At 39.2% G+C, this 21,899-nt stretch overlaps 1 protein-coding gene across 1 annotated transcript; it reads left to right on the forward strand.

Moving 5' to 3' along the window:
• Window positions 1–5,420: 5,420 nt before the first annotated feature.
• On the forward strand, window positions 5,421–19,140 carry UBXN2B (UBX domain protein 2B). The gene is made up of 9 exons (XM_042022577.1): window positions 5,421–5,558; window positions 7,986–8,086; window positions 9,609–9,680; window positions 11,190–11,349; window positions 12,869–12,946; window positions 14,325–14,434; window positions 14,902–15,039; window positions 15,171–15,332; window positions 17,486–19,140. Exons 1-9 carry the CDS (start codon window positions 5,433–5,435, stop codon window positions 17,646–17,648), a joined length of 1,110 nt encoding a protein of 369 aa, XP_041878511.1. The 5' UTR covers window positions 5,421–5,432; the 3' UTR covers window positions 17,649–19,140.
• The last annotated feature ends 2,759 nt before the right edge of the window (window positions 19,141–21,899 follow it).

Here is a 21,899-nt window from a genome sequence, read left to right on the forward strand (position 1 = left end):
AGTCACATCCAGGAATATGTTTCCAATCCAGCTGAGTGCGTCTTCTATTTTTAGCTGACAAAATGTATCATCCTTTTTTGCTGTTTTGAAGTTGGATTCCACTTCCTTTTTTCTAGACAGCCAAATCTACCAAATAGATGCCCAAGTGAAGTGGAGATAACTTATTCATGCATCGGAAAAGGGAAACGTAGGGATAATGAAGTCTGCTCATTCTTCTGGGAGGCAGCCAGCCCACGCAGCTCTGGACAAGACACAGCAGATGATGTCCATGGTCCAAGTGAGGGGTCAAAATAGGTATCTGTGCTAGTTTGAAAACAAACCAGTGGGAGGCACCAAGTCAGAATAACAATTTAATGGAAATTAAAGAAAAGGGGAAAAAAAGGTAAAAGAAAACACTGTCAAACTGACAGAGTCAAGGTACAACCTGACACCCTGTTAGGCAGGGTGGTGGTAGCAGTCTGGTAGAATGGTGGCTGCAGTCCTCTGAAGCAGTGATCCTGTAGTAAAACAGTCTGCTCTTCCTCAGGAAGTCCAATGGTGGCTGTGTAGCTCCTGTCCTCTGGAAATCCAGTGGGAAGCCGGTGTCTCTGGAGTTCAGCCTCAGATTATATCCACGATGGGATGCTTGGTTCCTCCCTCTGGGTGGAGCATCTCACAATGGGGTAATGAGTCATGAGGCAAAGTGTTGATTAGGCTCATTAACAGAAGATAGTCCGGAGGGAGTTATCTCTGAGTCAGGCGGCAGGACAATGATGGGCAATTAACAGAAAGATAGTCTGGGGGGAGGAGGCAAGGAAACACTGCCCCACTTGATTTCAACGGCTGATGGGGATGGTAATAGAATACACTGCAACCCAGGACAGTATCTAAGAGACATGGCAGGGGACATGGGCCATTGCAGTGCAAGGACACTGGGGACACAAAAATGCTAATGGTACTTACAGAAGATGCTGGAGGTTCTAAAATGGCCTTAGGGAGGACAGAAGGGAAGAAGATGATATTTTGGCTCGGAACTGGAGAGGGATATAATAGGAGGAGATATACAGGGATAAATGGAAATAAGGAATGCAGGATATAGATTTGTGGGAATTTGGCTTCCTTAGTTCTGTTGAACTGTTTAATATGCCTATTTTTCCAGCTTGCCCCACAGCAGAAGCAGTGGAAAGTCTGTTGCAGACCCACCACCTGTAGACTTGCTCTCACATCGATGTAAATATGTCCTCACTGCTTTTCCTCATCAAGATGCTTTCCTACTGCAGTCTCATAAATCTGGTTTGCAGCAGTTGCTGCACTATAGACCAATTGTCAAACCTCTGAAACCTTCATCTTTATCTGTACTATGTCTCTGCACCCATTACCTCCCCTTAGGGAGGCAAGGGCATGGCTACTGGAGCATCAAAATGAAATAAACATACATTAGCCCTGGCAGAATGAATTTAAATATCCTGATTTTCAGTGCATCTGCAGGAAAAACAGAAAGGCTTGATCTCAAAATAGCCTTAAAAAATACAATAAAATACCTACTTTACTTTTTATTTCACATGTATTGTATGTGGAAGGTTTGTCTGATATCCTTAAAGCCCTCTGTTGCCTTCTGTGTGTTTTTGAACCCTTGGGTCACATAGTGTGAACTGCAAGGTTAAGGTTGTCAGGGATCCTAATGACTTGTACATCCCTTTCAAAGGTATTGAAGTGACCAGCCTCAATTGTCCACTGTAACTGGAGGCAGTTCAGTTCTGCTCTTGTATGCTACAACTGAAGTTGTAGAAGCTATGCTACAACTGAAGCTCTGGAGTGCTTTTTTTGCTTTGTTTTGATGGGGTTTTTTTTTATTTGACTGGTGGTTCTTTTTGTTGTTTCTCTCCTCTCTCAACCTTTCATTTTATTCTACTGTTTAGGTTTTGGCAGAAAACTTTGCCATGTGCAATTCTCATCAAGTAAAAGCCAAATACCTGTAATTTATAGACCCTGTAACTGAATGATACATTATTAAATCTTTTCATCATCCTAGATAAATATAACCAGCAAAAACCAAAACTCTATCCTTGATGAAACATTTGGAGACAACCAAACGGAGCAGGGAAATGAAGACACTGTTGCTCTTTTACAGTTATTGTAATATACAGTTTGTAACAAAATCCAATGCAAGTTGCAGAGTTAGGCCAAAGAAATTCTAGGTTGAAATGATGATGAAATAGCAGAATATTAGACCTCAAACACAACAAAAGGCCTATGAAAGTATTTTAACATACTGAGTTTAAGAACTGTAGTGGTTCAGAAATTAGAAATACACATAGATTTTTAAGAGACTGTGTTCTATTTTTTTTGGTGTTTGGTGGTGATTTTGTGAATCTCTCAGCCCCTAAAAAATTTCCTTTAATGTACCATACAATGTTATCAGTTGCAAACCAGCTGGTATATTGTTACCCTAGGCCATGACAACCCATTGTGTTCACCCCAAGCCTTTTCTTGTTCCTACATTATTTTCTATGGGAAATTTCCCTCTAACACAGTTTACTCCACAATCACAAAGCACAGATGCCCTCCTCCTTATAGCATTCCTCTCTTTCCAGCACAAGTTTCATGGGACTGAAGCTCATGGAGAAGCAATAGTATCAGGGAATTCCCACTGCTGCCCACTACTCACAAAACCAGGTTTAAAGGACAATACATTTTTGGCAAAAAACATGCAAATTAATTTAAATACAAACGCTATGTCAGCACTTACTCATTTGCTTCTTGGGTAGGAAAGATACAAGTTTTCTAATCAAGAAAATATTATAATTCACTGGGACTTCAGAAATACATTTAAAAGTATTTATCTTACTTATCTTCATTCTCCACACACTAGCATGGAGAACTCTGTCACTTTATATATGTACTTTTTAATTATTATTTTATTTTTACTTGTGTTTTTATGTTTGCTTCTGGACAGCACCAACACTGTAGTGAAATTTTGGGAAAAAAAGACCTGACTGCCAAAAAGAAGATGGTAAATGCTGCTAGTTTTAGTCTCTAGGAGGAAAATATCTAGGATAATTGAAGAGTATTTCAGACATAAAGAAAAAAAGGGTACCAAATTTAATTAAAGACCTAGAGCTGCCAGGTAGTAATTAACTGTCTTAAATCTATAGCTGTGTGAGAAAACATTGGTCACAAGAATAATGTTATGCAAATTAAAATGGATGCTTGGGTTGCACAAATTTAAATTTCCAGATATCTATGACTATGTAAATTTCACTGAGAAAAAAAATTATGTGCTGATCTATATTCAGGTGATCTCTTGAAATGTTGTTGACAGCCTTAAGCAGAGGAGGCAATCACAGAGAAAGACAGACAGGAATAATGCCAATGTTTAGGGAAGATATGCCTGTCAAAATATGGAACGCCAAATTATAAAAAACCTGATTTTATAATAAAGTTATTTGGCTTTTAAAGTGATTACAGTTTAGACATCCTCTCTGCTAATTCAGTCTGCATCACCACAGGACATTTTGACTTAGACAGCAGCTGCGCACCATGTATCAACCCAAAGAAGGGTGAATGAAATAACATGTGACTACAGCTTTATGCTTGGCATAGTCCTCATACAAATGCTTCAAGTACAGGAGCCAACTGAGGGGAGATCCTATTTCTATTCAGGTTCCTTCTTTTCCTAAATCAAGCAAAGAGTTCTTTGCAACCATACATCATCAGCATATAAAGTTCAAAATGTGGGAGCTGCATGAAATGTATTATATATGCAATGTTATATAAATATGTATACATAAAATATATCTCCTCAGTACTTCCGTTCTTCTTTGTCAAGCACACAATATAGTTCTGTAAAAAAAACCCCCAATCATTCATATCTACATACTCCATAAGAACAATATTGTCACCAGTGTAGAGACCACTGTCACCAGTGTCACCATTGACCCTTGAGATGGATCTGGGTACCGGACCGTGGTTTTTCCTGTGTTGTTTGTGGGCTGGGACAGACTGTTTTGTCTGCATTCTCATTGAGGGTTTGGATGGCTATGAAGGCATGAAGTGCACAGTTTAATAGTGCAGCTTAAACGATTCTATGAGATCTCAGCTCCATTTGCCACCATTACCAGCATTTCTGGGCTGTAAGCCAGTGTCAACAGGGTCTAGAGAGATTGATTATAAAGCAGCAGGTGTTTGAGCTGAACAGCCCTAGAAAAAACTGAGGATGGTTAGCTGGCCATTCCAGCTGCAGCTTCCCAGTACCGCAGTTCAGCTTTCAGGTCACAGTCAAGAGGTCTTCATCCTGTCTAGGCTGGAGTTAATTTTCCATAAATGCTGTGTTTTGAATTTGTGACTGAAAACCAGTGTTGGTAACATAATGGTGCTTTGGCTATTGTTGAGCAGGGCTTACACAGCATCAACGCCTTTTCTGCTTCTCACCCTGCCCCACCAGTGAGAAGGCTGGAGGTACACAAGGAGCTTGGAGGGGATGCAGACAGGACAGCTGACCCCAAACGACTACAGGGACACCCCATAAAATATGGCATCATGCTCAGTGTATGGAGCTGTTTTAAGGAAAAGAGAAGACAATCCCAAGATGAAGGGTCTGTCTGGATGAGAACCAGCAGGAGTGAAGTCAGGAGAACTGAGCAGTAACTGGGGGAAAGAGAAGGGTCCAGAGGAGGGCAATGAAGCTGGTGAAAAGTCTGGAGCACAAGTCTTTTGAAGAGCAGCTGGGGGAGCTGGGGTTGTTTAGACTGAAGAAAAGAACTCTCAGGGGTGACCTTATGACTCTCTACAACTCCCTGAAAGGAGGCTGTAGCCACGTGGGAGTTGGCAGCTTCTCCCCAGCAACTGGTGACAGCATGAGAGAACATAAGCTGTGCCACGAGAGGCTTGAGTTGAACATTTGGAAGAATTTCTTCACAGAAAGGGTGATTAGACATTGGAACAGGCTGCCCAGGGAGGTGGCGGAGTCACCGTCCCTGGAGGTGTTTAAGGAAAGAGTGGACGTGGCACTCTGTGCCATGGTCTAGTTGAGGTGGTGGTGTTCAGTCACAGGTTAGACTCGATTTCAGAGGTCTGCTCCAGTCTATTTGAGTCTATGAAAGGTAATTCTGGCAGTGGGCGACCGTGACCATCGACTCCTTGACCGCCGACTCAAAATGGACCTCGGACTCAAATGGAGGGAAGAACTGTACCTTCACAGTAAGTAGCATGAGAAGCGAGACGTACAACTAGCCAACAGGGCTTTGAGTACTAACTGATAGACAAGCTATGCAATTCGCAACCAATGAATGCTGATGGTTTTGTTTGCTGAAGTGCATAAGCACTATGGGAGCCGGCCCTCAGCCGGCCTCGGGCCGGTGCGCTGGGTACGGCACGGCTCCTCCCGTTGCCATGGCGGCCGCCCCGGCGGCACTGGCCCCGCCCCGCCCGGCCCTCGCCACCGCCTCCACAAGATGGCGGACGGCGGGGCAGCGCCCGCGCAGCCGGACGGGGATGTGCCCGCGGCTCCAGCCGCCGCTGGCCGCAAGGACCGGCAGCCCCGGAGCGGCGGCCGCCCGCCCAGTGCCCGGGATTTGCAGGTGAGAGGGCGGAGGTGCGGCCCCGCTGCCGGGGCGGGGCGGGGCCGGGCGGAGCGTCGCGTCCCCTCGGGGGCGCCCCAGGCCGGTGCTGAGGGCAGTGGGCGCTGCGCGGGTCTCCTGCCGGGGCTGCCCCGACGTGCCCTCTGACCCCAGTCGGCTTTTCTTCCTTCAGCTCCCACGCCCCTTTTGAGGCTGGGAAGGGAAGGATGCCTGTGGAAGAGAACTAGGCCCATTAGGAAACGGCGGGTGCTCAGTTCTCCACGGAACGGGAAGGACTCTCCCAACACTTCACCAGCTGTGTTTTAACTGTTCTTGAAGCTATTTCAGTGTCATTGCATTCCTTGATTATTTGATAGGAATGTCTTGTCCCGCATGAAAGTGTCAGTCTCCGTAGATGCGGTATAAGACTAAGGACAAGACCTTTTCCCAGGTGCATGTGGGAAAAGTAGAGTGTGATCACAAATATAATTCAGCATTGGTACTTAAATGCTTAATTACAAACCCTTTTAGCAGTATTCCTTTTTTTGCATGTGATTTGACACTTTTTGAAGGTTTGAAATATTTTAACGAGAAATTGATTGGAAAACAGGTAAAACTTAGTAACTGAAACTTCCCCTATTCTGTTTAATTATACATAATTAACAGAGAAAGATGGGCATAGTTTTTTTTCTTGGTTACTATTTGGAATTTTCATAGGTTCTTTTTCGGATTATTTTTGCTGCAGTCATAGGGTGCTTTGAGTTGGAAGGGACCTTAAAGATCATCTAGTTCCAACCTCTATGCCATGGAAAGGGACACCGTCCACTAGACCAGGTTGCTCAGAGCCCCATCCAGCCTGGCCTTGAACACTCCCAGGGATGGGGCATCCACAACTTCTCTGGTAAACCTGTTCTGATGCCTCACTACCCTCGGAGTAAAGAATTTCTTCCTAATACCTAATCTAAATCTCTCCTCTTGTAGTTTAAAATCATTCTGCCTTGTCCTATCACTATGCCTATGTAAAAAGTCTCTCTCCCTGTTTTTTTCTAAGCCCCTTTTAAGTACTGAAAGCCCCCAGTGAGGTCTCTGTGGAGCTTTCTCTTCTCCAGTGTTAGTTGTATTGGGATTGCTTTATTATTATTTCCATATGTAACAGTAATAAAGTCTATGTTGATACTTTTGGTTCACAAGGTCTTAGTTAACTGAAGCAGACTGGCATCTTGGGTAGCTGCCTACTGATAAAGTGTTAAACCCCAAGGAAGTACCCTCCTGGGTCTGTACTTGATTTGTGGTGCCGCCAAAAGAGATGGGTTATGAGGAAAGCACAGAAGCCTGGCTATGCCCATCTATGCTCTCTCAGCATCCCTCAGTCCTTGGATTAGGGATGGTAATGGGGTGTGTTGTCTATGACTTACCCATCAGCTTTACGTATCTGAAAGGTATTTTCTTCTATCCTCCGAGAGAATGGAGGCCTTCAGCAGGTTTGGTTTTGGTTTTTTTTTTTTGGCTGTCTTTACTCAATTTAATTTTTTTAATGGCTATAATTCCTCATATGTATTTTTTTTCTCTGCAGAAAATACCTCACAATATTATAGAAACAACAAAAAATAATATGGGATTAGCACCCTGTGTTCCTAGCAGTGTGTTTTCAAGGACAGATGATGTTTCATTTTCTTTTAATGTGTATTCCTTCTACATAAAACTGTAATGAAATTTTAGCCTACTACCTTTTCTGGTGTGTATGATAAAATGTTAATGTCAGTTGCATAGTGTGAACAGAATGGTTTGGGGACAAAACTAAGGATGATTTGACAAAGTAGAGTATTATGCAGAGCAAAAGAAAGATTGTTGAAAGGACATTGCAGGTCCCTTGCATAACTTTCTAAGAATGGACTTGCCAGTGATAATGGCTGCATTTCAGGGATCTTTGTGAAAAAGTTGTTGGGGTTTTTTTAAGTATTTGTGGAGTGATGTCTTGAATGCAAGCCAGCTAGGCTGAATTTGTTCTTCATCCCAATACAAGCTTATTTGAACTATGTTTTTACATTTCTATGTAAAATGTTTGTAGAATTTATTATTGTTTTCTATCAGAGGGTTAGCTAGATGCTTTATTTCAATTTGTTCCCATTAATGAGCTGATGCTTAATATCTTTGTGTGTATTTACTCTCATGACTGAATCTAATACAGGCTGTACATAGCCAGTGAAGCAGTGGAAACCAAAGGGTAGAAGAGTACAAGTTCCAAGTCATAATGGCATTTAAGCATTGTGTAGTTTGGTTTTTTTTTCCATAAAACAGAAAGGAAGTTGAATTTTAGTTTGGGTTCCTCATGTTGATGTTTCTAATTTTCTGGAGAGATGCATATTTCACATTCTTTTTTGTCTTATTTCTATTCTGTATGTAGTTCTAGAGTTACAGACTTACAAAAAAGAATTCTGTTTCCTACAGCTGGCCTTGGCAGAGTTATATGAAGATGAAGCTAAAAGGCAGTCATTGTGTTCTGACAAGCCAGCAGCTACAAAGACCAGTAACCCAAAGGTATCACAGAGGTAATACGTGTTTTGTTTTTCAGAAATATGTGGATAGGTGTCGTATTAGCTAAAAAAACTTTGTCATTCTTACTTGATCCCCTCTTTGTATAAAAAGCAATCTACAGCAAGTCAGAATCAAAAATTGTGAGTCCCTGCAATAATGTATTGTCTGTCTTCTCAGAATGCTTTTTAAATTTATTTATTTAGGAGCCTTTGTACTAATTGGTATTCCAGGTATTTCAAAACACTTTAACCCCACTTCATATAAGATGCTATAAGCAAAATGCTGTGTTGCTCTTTCTTTACACAGACAGAATTTGGAAATTTGCTGTATCAGAAAATTACTGCAGTTCTTTGCTTCTTCAAAGTTCAGCAGAGCGGCAGCTTGTGTGAAACTTGGCAAGTGAGCTGCTTTCAGGGTTTTATTTATGTCAGTGTCTGATGAGGCAAATAATGATTCTAAAATTTTTTTGTAGGTTCCTTAGTAGGCTCCTATTGGGGTGACAGAAATAAGAAGGGGTTCTTAATGAATTTTTCTGGGTTGGGCAGGTGGAAGGAAAGACACATACCTATATTTCAGTCCAGCTTTTGCTAACCTACAGTGTTTGCAGTTCACATAACATTTGAAGATTCAGTGTAGTCTTGTATTTTTTAAATAAAACAATCTTTCCAGTTTTTAATTATTTTTAAAAAATAATTTAAAGACGTCTTTATAACATTACTAACAGTGATGCCATGCATGGCATGTCTTGTATGTGTCTTGTTTTTCAATCACTGCTGCCAATATGGATCTCTGTGTTTAAGGAGGTCAAGCAACAGAAAAGATCTTAGTCACCAGTCATGCTTCAGGTGCACTGCAAATGCAGATCTCTTCAGGAAGAGAGATTTTTAGCAGAGCGTGCAACACTTGGAAGTGTGGGGGTTTTGAGGTTTTTTGTTTCTTTTGGTGAAACCACCTAAGATGACTAACCAGCTACATAGGAAAAAAGTTTACGAATAAAGCAAATAGCTCCATTTACCAATACATATCATAAAGTTAAAACTTCCTACTCCCAGTCAAAGGAAAAGCTGCAATACTGTATCTCAAACACTTCAGTGTGATAGTTGGCAAATACTTGTTATTTGTTGGCATTCATTCTGCAATCTGTGTGAGAAGGAAGAGATGAATTAGTAGACTTCAGTTTGCTCTCAGATGAGCAGTGCATTAATTGCATGGAAACAGTGCTGCTCTTCTATGCTAACATAGAATAGTTCAGTTGGAATAGGCCTATTGTGACCATGCAGTCCAACTGTTAATGCAAAATGACTCTGCCATACATGTGCCCTTTCCTGCTTATTCACTGAGAAGCATTCATGTCTGTGTACTTTGGCAAAAAACAAAAACAAAAAACAAACCAAACCCAAAAAACCAACCGAAACCCCAAAAACCAAAAAACACAACTTGATATCCTAAGTTTTTGAAAAATAAGTAGCTTCAGAAGTTAGATATGAAGTTTATGTGCCAGTCATCCTCAAATGTTTTTTTTTATTCTCTTGGCAGTCTTAAACTGGATTCTCTTAAAAGGCTGAGAAAACCAGAGAGAAGCATGAGCGATGACAAAGAAAACCAAAGGTATTTTTAAAACAAAATGGAAAAAATAATTTAACAATTGTGAAAGTAGTTGGGGTTTGTGTCACATTCGCACTGTGCTCCGTCCTGTTTTTTCAAAATGCGTGTGAGCTAGGTCTGTCCTGCAAAGATCTAGGGGACTTATTAGAGTGTTAGCTGTACACTCTTGTCATAAAATTATATTTAGTAGAATCTGACTGATGTAGGACCTGTAGATGCCTTAACCTGTATTGTTGCAAAGGTTGTAACTTACACTTGTACTCAAAACCTTTTTTGCCTTTCTCGAGTATCCTGAATTGTTCTGTGTATCTATTGCTCAAATATTTGAGTACTTCCTTTCTTTCTTGAATACAAATTCTGATAAGAATTGCTGTTTCATCTCCTTACCACTATTTTTCTTTCAGATCTAAAAATTAAAGATTTTCCATATAAATGGTAGTTGGGGTAATAAATACAGATTTATGTACAAAGGGGACATGTTACTTAGGGATTGACAATTATGTGGCATTATAAAAACAGTAGGAATGTACAGTACCTTCATACCCAATACTGTGTTTTGGTAATTGTAAAATATGGTGGAATCAACACATTATAAAATCGTTGGTCTTGGAGATAGTTTCACATGGATTAATTGACTTGCCTTACCCCAAGTGGTTAAGGGTAAAAGTTGAGGAAAGTAGAAGGCATTTATTAATTATTAATGCTTCCTGTAATCAAAGACAAAACAGATTTGACAGGTTTTGATTTATATACAAATATTTTTATAGCATCTATTTCATTAGTATTTAGAGATTATAGTGCCTTTCTCAAGATAATTCTCGAGGAATATCTTGATCCTTATAATCAAACAGATACAGTTTTGAACAGAATTATTTGTAGTTCAACAGTTTGTCTTCAAGACCTAGTAATGGTGCTGTGGTGAAGAAAACACCTACAAATTAGCTTTCACAACAGTTTCTGCTGGTTTTAAAATGCCTTGAAAGGTTAATTAAATTTATTAGAAAATTTCCATTTCTGATACTGTCAGGAAGGGAAGTATGCTAGATGTTTGAATTAAAAAATCAAATTGTAGCACTGTTCCGGTTTTCCAAGAATAGTTTTATACTTGTTCTGCTAAGGTGGTGTTAGCTGTGAATTTATATTCTATCCAGTCCAGACACAGTCCCATGCACAGGACACACCTAAGGAAATCAGTCTTTCTGGGAATAGGTGACAGCCACATAAGGTGCTCGGCTGCATCAGGACTGTGTTCACTTAAAACTTACAGCTTTGCCCCCTAATCTCTGGGATCTGCTCCAGAAGGCACCTTGGTTCTTTGTTAGTCAAATGTCTTTAGTGTAGTGCTGCTTGGATTGTTGGGAAGGTCAGAACCAAGTGAAACATTTATCAGAATGAAAAGGTTTTGTGCCAAATTTGTCTCTTTGTTCATTAATTTTTTTTCTTCTGATGGAAAGAGAAAAATTGTGCTTGTCATTTAAAGCATTGTTGCTTATGTGCATTACTATTCTAAAGATTTTATTCAGGTGACTCAGAATATAGAGGATTACAGATTTCTGGGGCTTCCAATAATCCGAGTAAAATTGTTGCTGAACTCTTCAAGGAAGCAAAAGAACATGGGGCTGTCCCATTAGATGAAGCCTCGAGAGCATCTGGTGATTTCAGTAAAGCTAAGGTAAAAGTTAAGAGATGTTTTGATCTCTCTTTACATTTGTGTCTCTAAAATTCATAAAACCACAGGAGAGCAAGTGCCCCTTTCTGTGATTTGTGAATAGCAGATTTGCTCAACACAGGTTTATATTGTCTGTGCTCAAATAGCTTGCTCTAGAAAATAAAGGAAAAGAACCACACTATTTCAGAGGAAATCATTAGAAATCATCATGAACTGGAATTACATGCTTTGTTTTCAATTACATTTGATTCAGTAAGAATCCAGACTAAATTTGCATCCCAAATCAAAATCTCTTACCTGTAGCATTGCTCCTAGAGAGTAGTGGTCAACAGTTAAGTGTCCATATGGAGGATGGTGACAAGGTATCCATAGAGGGACCAGTGCTGTTTAATGTCTTCATCAGTAACACAGACAGTGGGGTCGAGCACACCCTCAGCAAGTCTGCAGGTGGCACCAGGCTGAGTGTTGCAGTTGATGTGCCTGAAGTCTGGGATGCCATCCAGAGGGACCTGGACAAGCTGGAGAAGTGGGCTCATGGAAGCCTCATCAGGTCAACAATGCCAGGTGCAGGGTCCTGCATCTGCATCAGGGCAACCCCCAGGATCAACACAGGCTGGAGAATGTAGGAAGTGAGAACAGCTCTGGAGAAGGGCTTGGGGGTACTGGTGGATGAAAAGTTGGACATGACCCAGCAGTGTGTATTCACAGCCCAGACATGTCCTGGGCTGCATCATAAGAAGTGTGGGCACCAGGATGAGGAAGGTGATTCTACCCCTCTACTCCACTCTGGTGAGACCCCACTTGAAGTGCTTTATCCAGCTCTGGGGTCCACAGCACAAGAAGGGCATGGACCTGTTAGAGTGAGGAATGGAGCATCTGTCCTATGAGGAAAGCCTGAGAGAGTTGGGACTGTTCACCCTGGAGAAGACAAGGGTCTGGGGAGACCTTATTGCAGCCTTCCAGTAGTTAAAGGGGGCCTATAAGAAAGATGGGGATAGATTTTTTTAGCAGGGCTAGTTTTGGTAGGACAAGGGGTAAAGGTTTTAAACTAAAAGAGGGTACATAAAAGAGGATATAAGAGAGACATTCTTTACCATGAGTGTGGTAAAACACTGAAACAGGTTGCTCAGGGAGGTGGTGGATGCCCCATTCCTGGAAACATTCAAGGTCAGGTGGGACCAGACTCTGAGCAACATGATGAAGTTGAAGATGTGCCTGCTTGTCACAGGGGAGCAGTTGGTGACCTTTAAAGGTCTCTTCCAAACTGAAGTATTCTATGATTCTTATGTTTGAAAAAGTATACAGAACAGAAGCTGAAATGTGTCACACAAAGCTTGCTTAGCCTGATTATGGCTGCTAGATACAATTTTCCACTTAGAAAATACATGATAGAACAGTACTTGCTTTTTATTGCAGAAGCAAGCTTGTGGATGGCTTTTTTTTTTTTTTTTCACCCAGGTAAGAATTTTAATAAACTGTTTCAGAGAAATGTTTTATAAGCTTTTCTATGTATTTTTTTCAGTCATTTTCTGGTGGTGGATACAGATTGGGTGACTCATCACAAAAGCACTCTGAATACATATATGGAGAAAATCAGGATGTAAGTAAAATTTATAGCAGAAAACAAAACCTCTAACAGAGGCCTGCTTAATCATGTTTACAGTTTGAAATGCCAGTATTACAGTAACTATGTCTATGAGGAAAAAATAATATCTAAATATTAGATACGTGCTCAGTAGAAATTGTTGAAGTGTCCATAGAGAACAGATGTTCATTGGGTATCCCCTAAGGCCTCCATTATGGAATTGTCAAATGTAAATTACTTTAAAATTCTTAGCACACCTCCTTTTCAGTTACTTTCCATCAGGTGTTGTCTTGGATTCTCTTAGTTATGCTAACATTTTAATCCTTCTGGGAATGGATTCTTCTTGTGGCTTGCAAAGCAGCCAGTCTCAGACTGGAGTGCATGGATGTATTCTAGGAAAGGTGAAGCAGCAGGTTAGAGGCCTTTCTTTCCTATCACTTAAAAACCAGGGTGTGAAGGAGAGGGTGGGGAAAAACAAAGTTCTCTGCACTTTGCTATTTTTGTGAATGGCTAAAGCAAATCTTCAGCTTGTCTAGAAACAAACCCAAGAAATTACTAAGGCCCAGAGGATGTGGTTCCGGCTAGGGGGTGCTGTCGTGCCACACAAGGAGCTGCTAACTTCAGTAACAGCTTCTACTTCTGCTCTTCAGTAATCGTTCTACTCTCCAAGTAACAGCCAGCTGTAGCCAGCCAGAATCTTGTTGCAGTGGACTTACCATAACTGGGAGCAGAATTAGTTTTCTAAGGGAAGCCAGTTTTACTGGCTAGGAAAGTCTAGTTTTGCTGGATGGCAAAGCACTTAGAAGGAAGAGAGGTGCAGGTTTTGAAGCTGAAACGTCCTGGCTGGACCTTTCATGTAGGATGTAGCAAAATAAGAAGGGAGCAAAGGGAGCTGGTTTCCAGAATTCTTAGCATTTGAACTTAATGGAGCTACTTTCAGCTTGTTGGAGCTCAGCATGTAATAATTTGAGGAAAGTGTAGGTTTTGCTGTAACAGATTTATCAGCAGTAATTTGTAATTTTATGGGTTTATTTCTTAATTTATCAATAAAAATGTTTACTGCTTTTGAAAGTAACTAGAACACTGCAAAGATCACTACCCTCACTATGTCATACTTTGTCATGGATAGCAGATTAAGAGATTCTTTTTCCCAAGGTAGGAAAGTGGTCTAGAAGAAGATAGTAGTCTATAACTATTGGGATTTTTCAAAAAGAATCTAACAGTGACAGGTACAGTGCAATGTATTGTTCTTATTTTGTCATTTGCCTTCTTTCTGTCGTCTGGTACAAAATCTGTTAAGTATAGATCAAAACTTCTATAACTAGTCTGTATGAAATTGTACTACCTTATTTGTCTTTCTTCACTTTTTTATTTCACTGGTTTTGCTTCATAGGTTCAAATTTTGCTGAAACTGTGGAGAAATGGATTCAGTTTAGATGATGGCGAGTTGAGATCCTATTCAGATCCAACAAATGCTCAGTTTCTTGAGTCTGTTAAAAGAGGGTGAGTTAAAATGTTAAAATGTTCAAGTTAAAAACCTTTTGAGGTATGTCTTTGGAGTGAAGTAAAATGCTTTCTCCACATGCTTATTAAAAGTTCCAGACTTCTTCTTTGCCTGAACCCATAAAATATGGTTTGTATTTGTCACCAGATGCATGGGGCACTTAAAAATTTGGAATACTTTGGTTCCTTTGAGGGTTTAACTCTGAATGGTACTTGTTACAACAGCTTTTGTATTGATATTTTTTTCCTAGCTCATTCTGTGATTCAGATGTAAGTATGTTCTAGGTTTTGACTGTCAATTCACTTTTTTTTTTCTTCATTTAGGATGAAATCAATTCATAAAATAATTAAACGTGACTTTCAAAGTAGACATATTACTATTGACTCATACTGTGTGTGTACTTTTTTGGTTAATTTTTTTTTGCAGTCCACGATGTAATTGGAAAATTTTTATTTTTGTAATTAAGGGAAATTCCTGTGGAACTGCAGCGACTTGTTCATGGTGGCCAGGTTAATTTGGGTATGGAAGATCACCAAGAACAGGAATATGTGAAGCCCAGACTGCGATTCAAAGCTTTCAGTGGCGAAGGGCAAAAACTTGGAAGGTGAAAAAAGCTAGAATCTCTGTTCTGTGCTCTGTATTCATATGCTGTTTCATTCCTGTGACTGAAAATTTCAGACTACTTTGTCATGGTTCTGTTAGTAACATCTGGTTTGGTTTTTTCCAATCCTATAGCCTTACACCTGAAATAGTCAGCACACCTTCTTCCCCAGAGGAGGAGGAGAAATCCATTCTTAATGCACCTGTTCTGATTGATGATTCCATGCCAGCAACTAAAATTCAAATTAGATTAGCAGATGGAAGCCGATTAATACAAAGATTTAATCAAACACACAGGTAAATTGATTCTGCATCAACGCAGGTAACATTACCTATTTCGATAAGTTTGTGTTTTGTCATTAAATGAGTCTCAGCAAGACATCAAAATGGGGGAAATACCAGCCTTGCTGAAGTGTATAGTTCTGTGTCACTTTCATTACATGGATGTTTGATAAACTGACTGTCAAAAATTCTGTACTTGGAAACACAATATATTTGATAACTGCAACTTTTATACAAACTTTTATAACCAATTATGTCCTTTGATTTTTTTTAACGACATAATACAAGCCGTAACTCTTCCCAGGACAACTGAAATCTGGATAGCCCCACTATGTAGTCATCCCAGCCCTGGGCCCTCCTTGGGAGGACCAGGTGGATGACTTGGGAAACACTGTGAAAGCGCTTCATTACGAAGTGTGGAGTATAGTCTCGATTGGAATATAGTCCACACTATGGGCAGAGAAATCCTGTGGCCCATAATCAAGAATTCCAGCTTTCTACCTTGTTATACTCGAGGCTGTGACAAAACATGTCACAGATATAAGTGTAGATGGCAGCCCATATGCAGAAGGGTATATAGACACTTTATGCTTGTTTGCAATTCCAGCATGTGGGTTGGCCATAATACTGAGAACCTACTTTTTGTTTTGGGTGGTCATCTCCTAAGAACTGGCAATGTGTGAACATGATGGAGGTTTTAGATTTGTTAGTAGCTTTGCTGATTAGAGCTTGCCACCAATTTTATTGACACTGTTGGGGCAGTGCCACAAATGGTGTTGGCCAACCCCATTTATTTGTCTAAGAGGTTGTGTTAGTGCAAGGTTCTGCAAAGCTCCACTCTCCACTGTGTGGCTGAGAGAACTTTGGGCAGAGGGCAGAGATTTGGGCAGCAGTTCTATCCATGCTTAAACAGTGTTAAAAGTCAGCCTTGATTTGAAATCTGCACAATTGTGTTAGAACATGGCTGCAACTTGAATCCTGACTTGGAGATGGTGTTACCATGGACCCAATTCCATGTTAATGTTGTTACATGGATAGCTCATCTGTTTCCTTTTTTTCCTCCTGGCTCAGAATAAGGATGATGTGTAGCTTTTTTTACCTGACAGTGTACACAGACTACAATGAGGAAATTTTAGGTGAGATGCCAGTAGCAATATTTTTTGATACTTTTGACCTGATAATATATCCTAAGAGTACAGGCTCAGATCCTTTCTTCACAGCAGCTGCTGGAGAAGTGACTGAGACAAACCATGGGGCTTATTGAGAGCCTCTGTAGCTGAGTTGTGTGTTCTTCTGTCTGCCTGAAAGTGTAGAAGTGGTAAACTTGCCAGTAACATCTGTAACAACCAAGGTTGTGTTGACATGAGCTTATTTTAATCATTATTAACTTTCTCTTGACTGTGAATCTTTATGGTTATCTTTGACATAAATATGATCAAAATCAGCTGCTAAAGTGCATGACTTATGTCATAGGCCTTGAAGACTGGTAGAAAGCTGAAATCCCTGCTTATTTGGCTGCAGTATATTTGCCAACTTAATTACAAAACATCTTCACAGATTTATTCTCATCTTAGTGTCTTAATAGAAAAACCTCAAATTTCAGGATTTTATCTCTAAAGTACTTTTTTTTAATCTGTGTCTTATAAAATTAAATTATTCTTGTTGATGTGATTGTTTTATTAACTCTTGTTCAGAAGTTTACTGCCAAGTGAGAGTAGGAGAAACCTCTTGCTTTTGAAGTGCATTAGTAATTCCCCTCTACTTTCTCTTCACTTTGACCATATATTTTAAGATTCTCTCTTCCATTAATAATTTCACCTTTTTTGGAATATACTAATTAATGAAACTTTTGACAGTGATGTTGAAATTACTTGGCTTCCTGTGTTATGTATCAGTTTGCAATATAATTCCATGTTACAAATTTTGTTTCTATTCCTTGAGAAAACAAGCAACATTCACTATAATTTTTCAGGGTTTTTTTTATGCAAGAGTCAAAAAATTGTAGGCTACAATCATTAGTTATCTGGGTCAAAAAGAAATGTGAAATCTAGAACTTACTTATTGGTTTAGTCTGCTTGATGGTTTTGTGTTCTCTGATCATCTTAATGTTCAGAGATATATGTCAGATGGAATCATACAGAGTTTTCATATCCATATCCTTTTCACAGGATTAAGCATATTCGAGATTTCATTATCCAGTCCCGTCCAGCTTTTGCAACAACGGATTTTGTTCTTGTGACTACCTTTCCAAATAAAGAGCTAACGGATGAAAGCCTGACGCTGCAAGAAGCAGATATACTTAACACTGTGATTCTTCAGCAATTAAAGTAACCTTACGGTTGTTGTACAGCCCAGGGACCCTGCTGTACTGTCATACAGTATGTTTCCAAAAGATGAAAGAAAGGAGATATCAGTGTCTTTTTATTTCCTCATTTCCAGGGATCATATTTTTGGATTTCATGTCTTCCAGCTATAACATATCTAACTTTTTTATTTTAATTTCTCAAGATTACTCAAACGTTTTTCAATATTAAAATTAAGCTTCTGTATGTTAGTATGTTTCAAACCACATCTTATACTAAATGTGAAATGAGATAGGACTTTGTGACTCGTTGTTTTGAGGGGGGTGGGGGAAGGAGCATTTTCTGAAGGGGACAGTATCTTTCATACAGTTGGTAAGATTTGCACTATGGAAATGTTCTATGCTGCACTGACAAACAGCCATTTGAAAACTTAGACTGTAGGTTATGTTTACCTTGCAAACTGTATTAAGGTGTTCTTTTTAATAGGTTTACAGATAATTAATGCCCTAATATAATTTTTGTACGTTCTATTTGTAGTGTTTCATAGTGCAGTATAATATTTATATTCTAGTTTTTATGTCATTTTCCTTGTATTGTTGCTCATATGAGTGAATCAGTTCAGGAGATGCAAACCTCAGCTGCTGCAGACTATGATAGAATGTTCTTATTTGTATTCTAGTTGTACTACTTGTGATGAAAATAAATATGAATTTTTTTCTTCTTGGAAGTTAGAGAAATGTGAGAGACCACTGTCATCTGGGGAAATTATGTGATTTAGAGGAGGCCTGTGGTCATTTTGAATCTGAGTATGCAGTTGGACCCTCTGCAGTGACATGATTCTTTACACAGTTACTTACACAACCCCAAATAAAAATACACTGAGGTGCACAAACACAGAACTGGTCTGCTTTTGTGCATGCAAGTGACAGCATAAATGTGTTGATTGGTCACGTATTTTTGATCTGAATTTCAGTTCGTTATATTTGTAATTTTGGCCAAAGGCATTTTGTAGTATTCAGTGGGGATTTGGTTGTGCAGCTTTCACTGTTCTTGTTTGGAAGCTGTGTAATTAAACCCCTTAATCTTTGAAATTGTATATTTTTTCACATAACTTGCCCCAACACTGCAGTAAGCAGGTAGGAGTCTTATGTTGGGGGAAACTGGCTGCTGTGCTTTAGTAGTGTGGAGTTTTTTAGTATTTTTGGATTTATATCAGATGAGTGGATCACACTGTGAAGGAGAGTAGATGGGCTGTACCTCTTATATCAATATATGTGTTAAAAATTGTTGTTTCCATGATTATTTTGTTCTGAAAATACTAGTACTTGTTTATTTATGTTAAGGTTATAATTGCTTAGTATATTCTTACGTTTTTACCTCAAAGTAGATATTTGACTGAGTAGATTTTAAACATGCAATTGTATTTGAAGTATTTTGTTTTGCATTCTGAATATCTGCATGATTTTAATCATAATTCATTTCATGTGCTAAGTAATTAAAGTTTTATGTTAAAGATTGCAGACAAGACTTCTTGTATTATTCCAAATTTATGTTGTGATAAAGTGGTGATTGTGTTGTGGGCCAAATATTTAAGCCTAACAGAAAGGAATTGTCATGTACTATGCATATATTTTATATACTATATACTAACAATTCTCTATATAAATGCAAGGCCAAAGTTTGTGATACCAATTTTGAGCAGTCTGTGGTTTGGGCATATTTCAGTTCAGAATATAGGTAAAGTTATATTGCTTATTACTTCTGAAGACCGTTATTGATTAAGGAATGATGTATGAAGAAAAGGGGTTCACTAAATCGTTGAATTGTTTCCCTCTTATGCCAAAACCTACAACTACATATTATCACAGTCTCTTTGTTTCAAATACCTGTTAAATCTTAGTATTTAATAGCAGCTGAGAGTAACTGAGGGTCCCAGAAGTTGACATTATTTTGTCAAGCACTAAGAAAATGTATCAATGCTTATATATTTAAAATACTTCATTGTTTCTCAGTACCTGAAAGCCTATGGAATCTTCCATCTCATAATTTTATGTGATAACTTTTATTACCATAAATTCTCACTCATTTAGCTAACATCTTGGCATTTTTGGCACAAAACTGTTCATTGAGTGCAGACCTATGTGGATATGCAGTTAAGGGAGAAAGAACTTCGTAGAGGGTGATGATCTTCCCTCACAGTAGGTTTGGTAAGCTTGGGAGTTCCATTTAGTTTCCGTTAAATGCAGGTAATAATCCTACTGTTTGCTCTTGTAGGCAGCATATGAAAGGCTTAGAGTTCACCTCTGCTTGACTTTCCTAGAGATCCTTTGTCACACGAGCCAAATAATCAAAACCTGAATGTTTTCTTTAAAGAAAACTCCTCTGTAATCATTTATTCTGGATAAACGCAACCTTGTTAGTTTGGGTTTTTTTTTTTTTCTCAGCAGCACATTGAAATGTTTGTAAACATTCTGCTTTAATTAAACTACTGGGCACACTTGTATAATTAGCATATATTAACAGTTCTCTCATGCTGTACTTGCTCTTTGGTGAAAATCTGTCCAATATTAAATGAAGCAAGGAAGAGCACACAAGTACTCTGAGGTGCTATTTGCTAGCTCCCTGCTTAGTTGCTTGCACTAAGTTACAGCTCCCATGGTCTTTATCTTATACTGTGCAGGGAGAAGAGACCGAGATGCACCTCCTCCTTGTTCATGCAAAGCTGGCAGGCCTCAGTGTAGGCATGTGCTGCTCTCTGAGCAGCTGAGACAGTGAGCAGCAAGAGTCTGGGATAAATACTGAGTCAATGGCATGCCAAAAGAAGTAAGCTTGTGGTGTTTCTGTAGGATGGGTATAATTAAAACGTGTTCCTGAAAAAAGTGGGATTGGTTCTATTTAGCCTGGAAAACACTGGCCCTGGGAGGGGTTAGATGAAAACAGTGCAGCAGAACAGTTTACACCCATTTGAGGTTTACAGAATTGACTTTGTGACTGGGAGATGATTTTAATCCCAGTGTTTGTTATTAGTGAATTTGATCGAGTTTATGGTTCTGGCTGCTTCTTAAAGACCTCTCTTTTGAGAGAGCATTTCCATTGAGACTTTGGTCCTAAGTTAAATTTCTTACCTTAAAATAGCTCAAAACAGGTAACTTACAAGGAATAAAACAGGAATGAGGTGATTTAAAGTGGGCAGTTACTTCACATGGGGGAAGTTGTGGGAACACAGAATGCAGAGAATATTTCTCTGCCTGTTTTGAATGGTTCTGGACAACACTGTTTTTGACCTTTGTCCATGGAGAAAATTGCCTACCCTCTGGGAAGCATTAGAATCTACACTGGTGTGAACTAGGTGATAGAATACTATGTAAGATAATCACAGGGTGAAAAATTTAGAGGTTTTGGGTTTATTACTATAGTAAGTAGATAAAAGCAAAAAACATCAAAATGGAGGATTGTTGTTGTTCTCCAGACCTCCTTCTTCTTCTACTGCTCCATATTCTGCAGTAGAAGTAGTTTGGGATGATTGGATAAAGAATTCCACAGTTCCTGTCTACGTGACAAGACAATTTACTAGACGTTGGTGGAAAAGTGAAAGTATCTTTCGTTTTAAGTTTTCGTTGGGTGATTTACCTTTAATAGACTGTGTAATCTTGATAATTCGGCTTTTCTTGCACTCTCTACTTCATGCTATGTCTGGGTCATGACAGTAGCTTGTATTTCTCTGATAAGACTTAATAAACAACTACAGAAGAAAGAGAAGGCTGAAAGTCCCGTTCGTCTCTGACTCCTGGCAAAGACTCTAAAAAGCCTCCCCCATCAGGGGAGACACAATTAAGGCGCTGGGCTGTGTCAGGAAGTATTAGAGGACTGTTTGGTAGAGAAAAGGTAACACAAATTAGAAGCTTATACAAAGCTGGAAATTCAGTTCAGGTATTCTCAACGGGAAATTCAAAACATTTTTCAATAGTTGAACTGCTGGAATGAACCAACCTTGAAAATCAACTTATCTTGTTTTGTTGTCTTTTTGTTTGTTTGTTTTGTTTCTTGTTTGTTTAATTCTCATTGTTATGCTGGCTTTCTCTAAGATTGGGTTTAATTAAACCAAATTTGTTTGGGTTTGCTACTGAGACAAAGTAAAATAAGATGGCTTAGTTTTTGAAAAGCAACTTGCTTTGCCTTTTTCTGGTCAAAATTAATAAATTCTGATATATGTTTCATATTCAAAAGGCTGGAGATGTTACATACAGCACTGTACATCTTCAAAATTTCCATTACAGGC

The sequence above is a fragment of the Corvus kubaryi genome, unplaced genomic scaffold (genome assembly GCF_017639235.1).
Source record: "Corvus kubaryi isolate FWS band 111438036 unplaced genomic scaffold, C.kubaryi_AGA036_p1.0 37216, whole genome shotgun sequence".
Taxonomy (NCBI): Eukaryota; Metazoa; Chordata; class Aves; order Passeriformes; family Corvidae; genus Corvus; species Corvus kubaryi.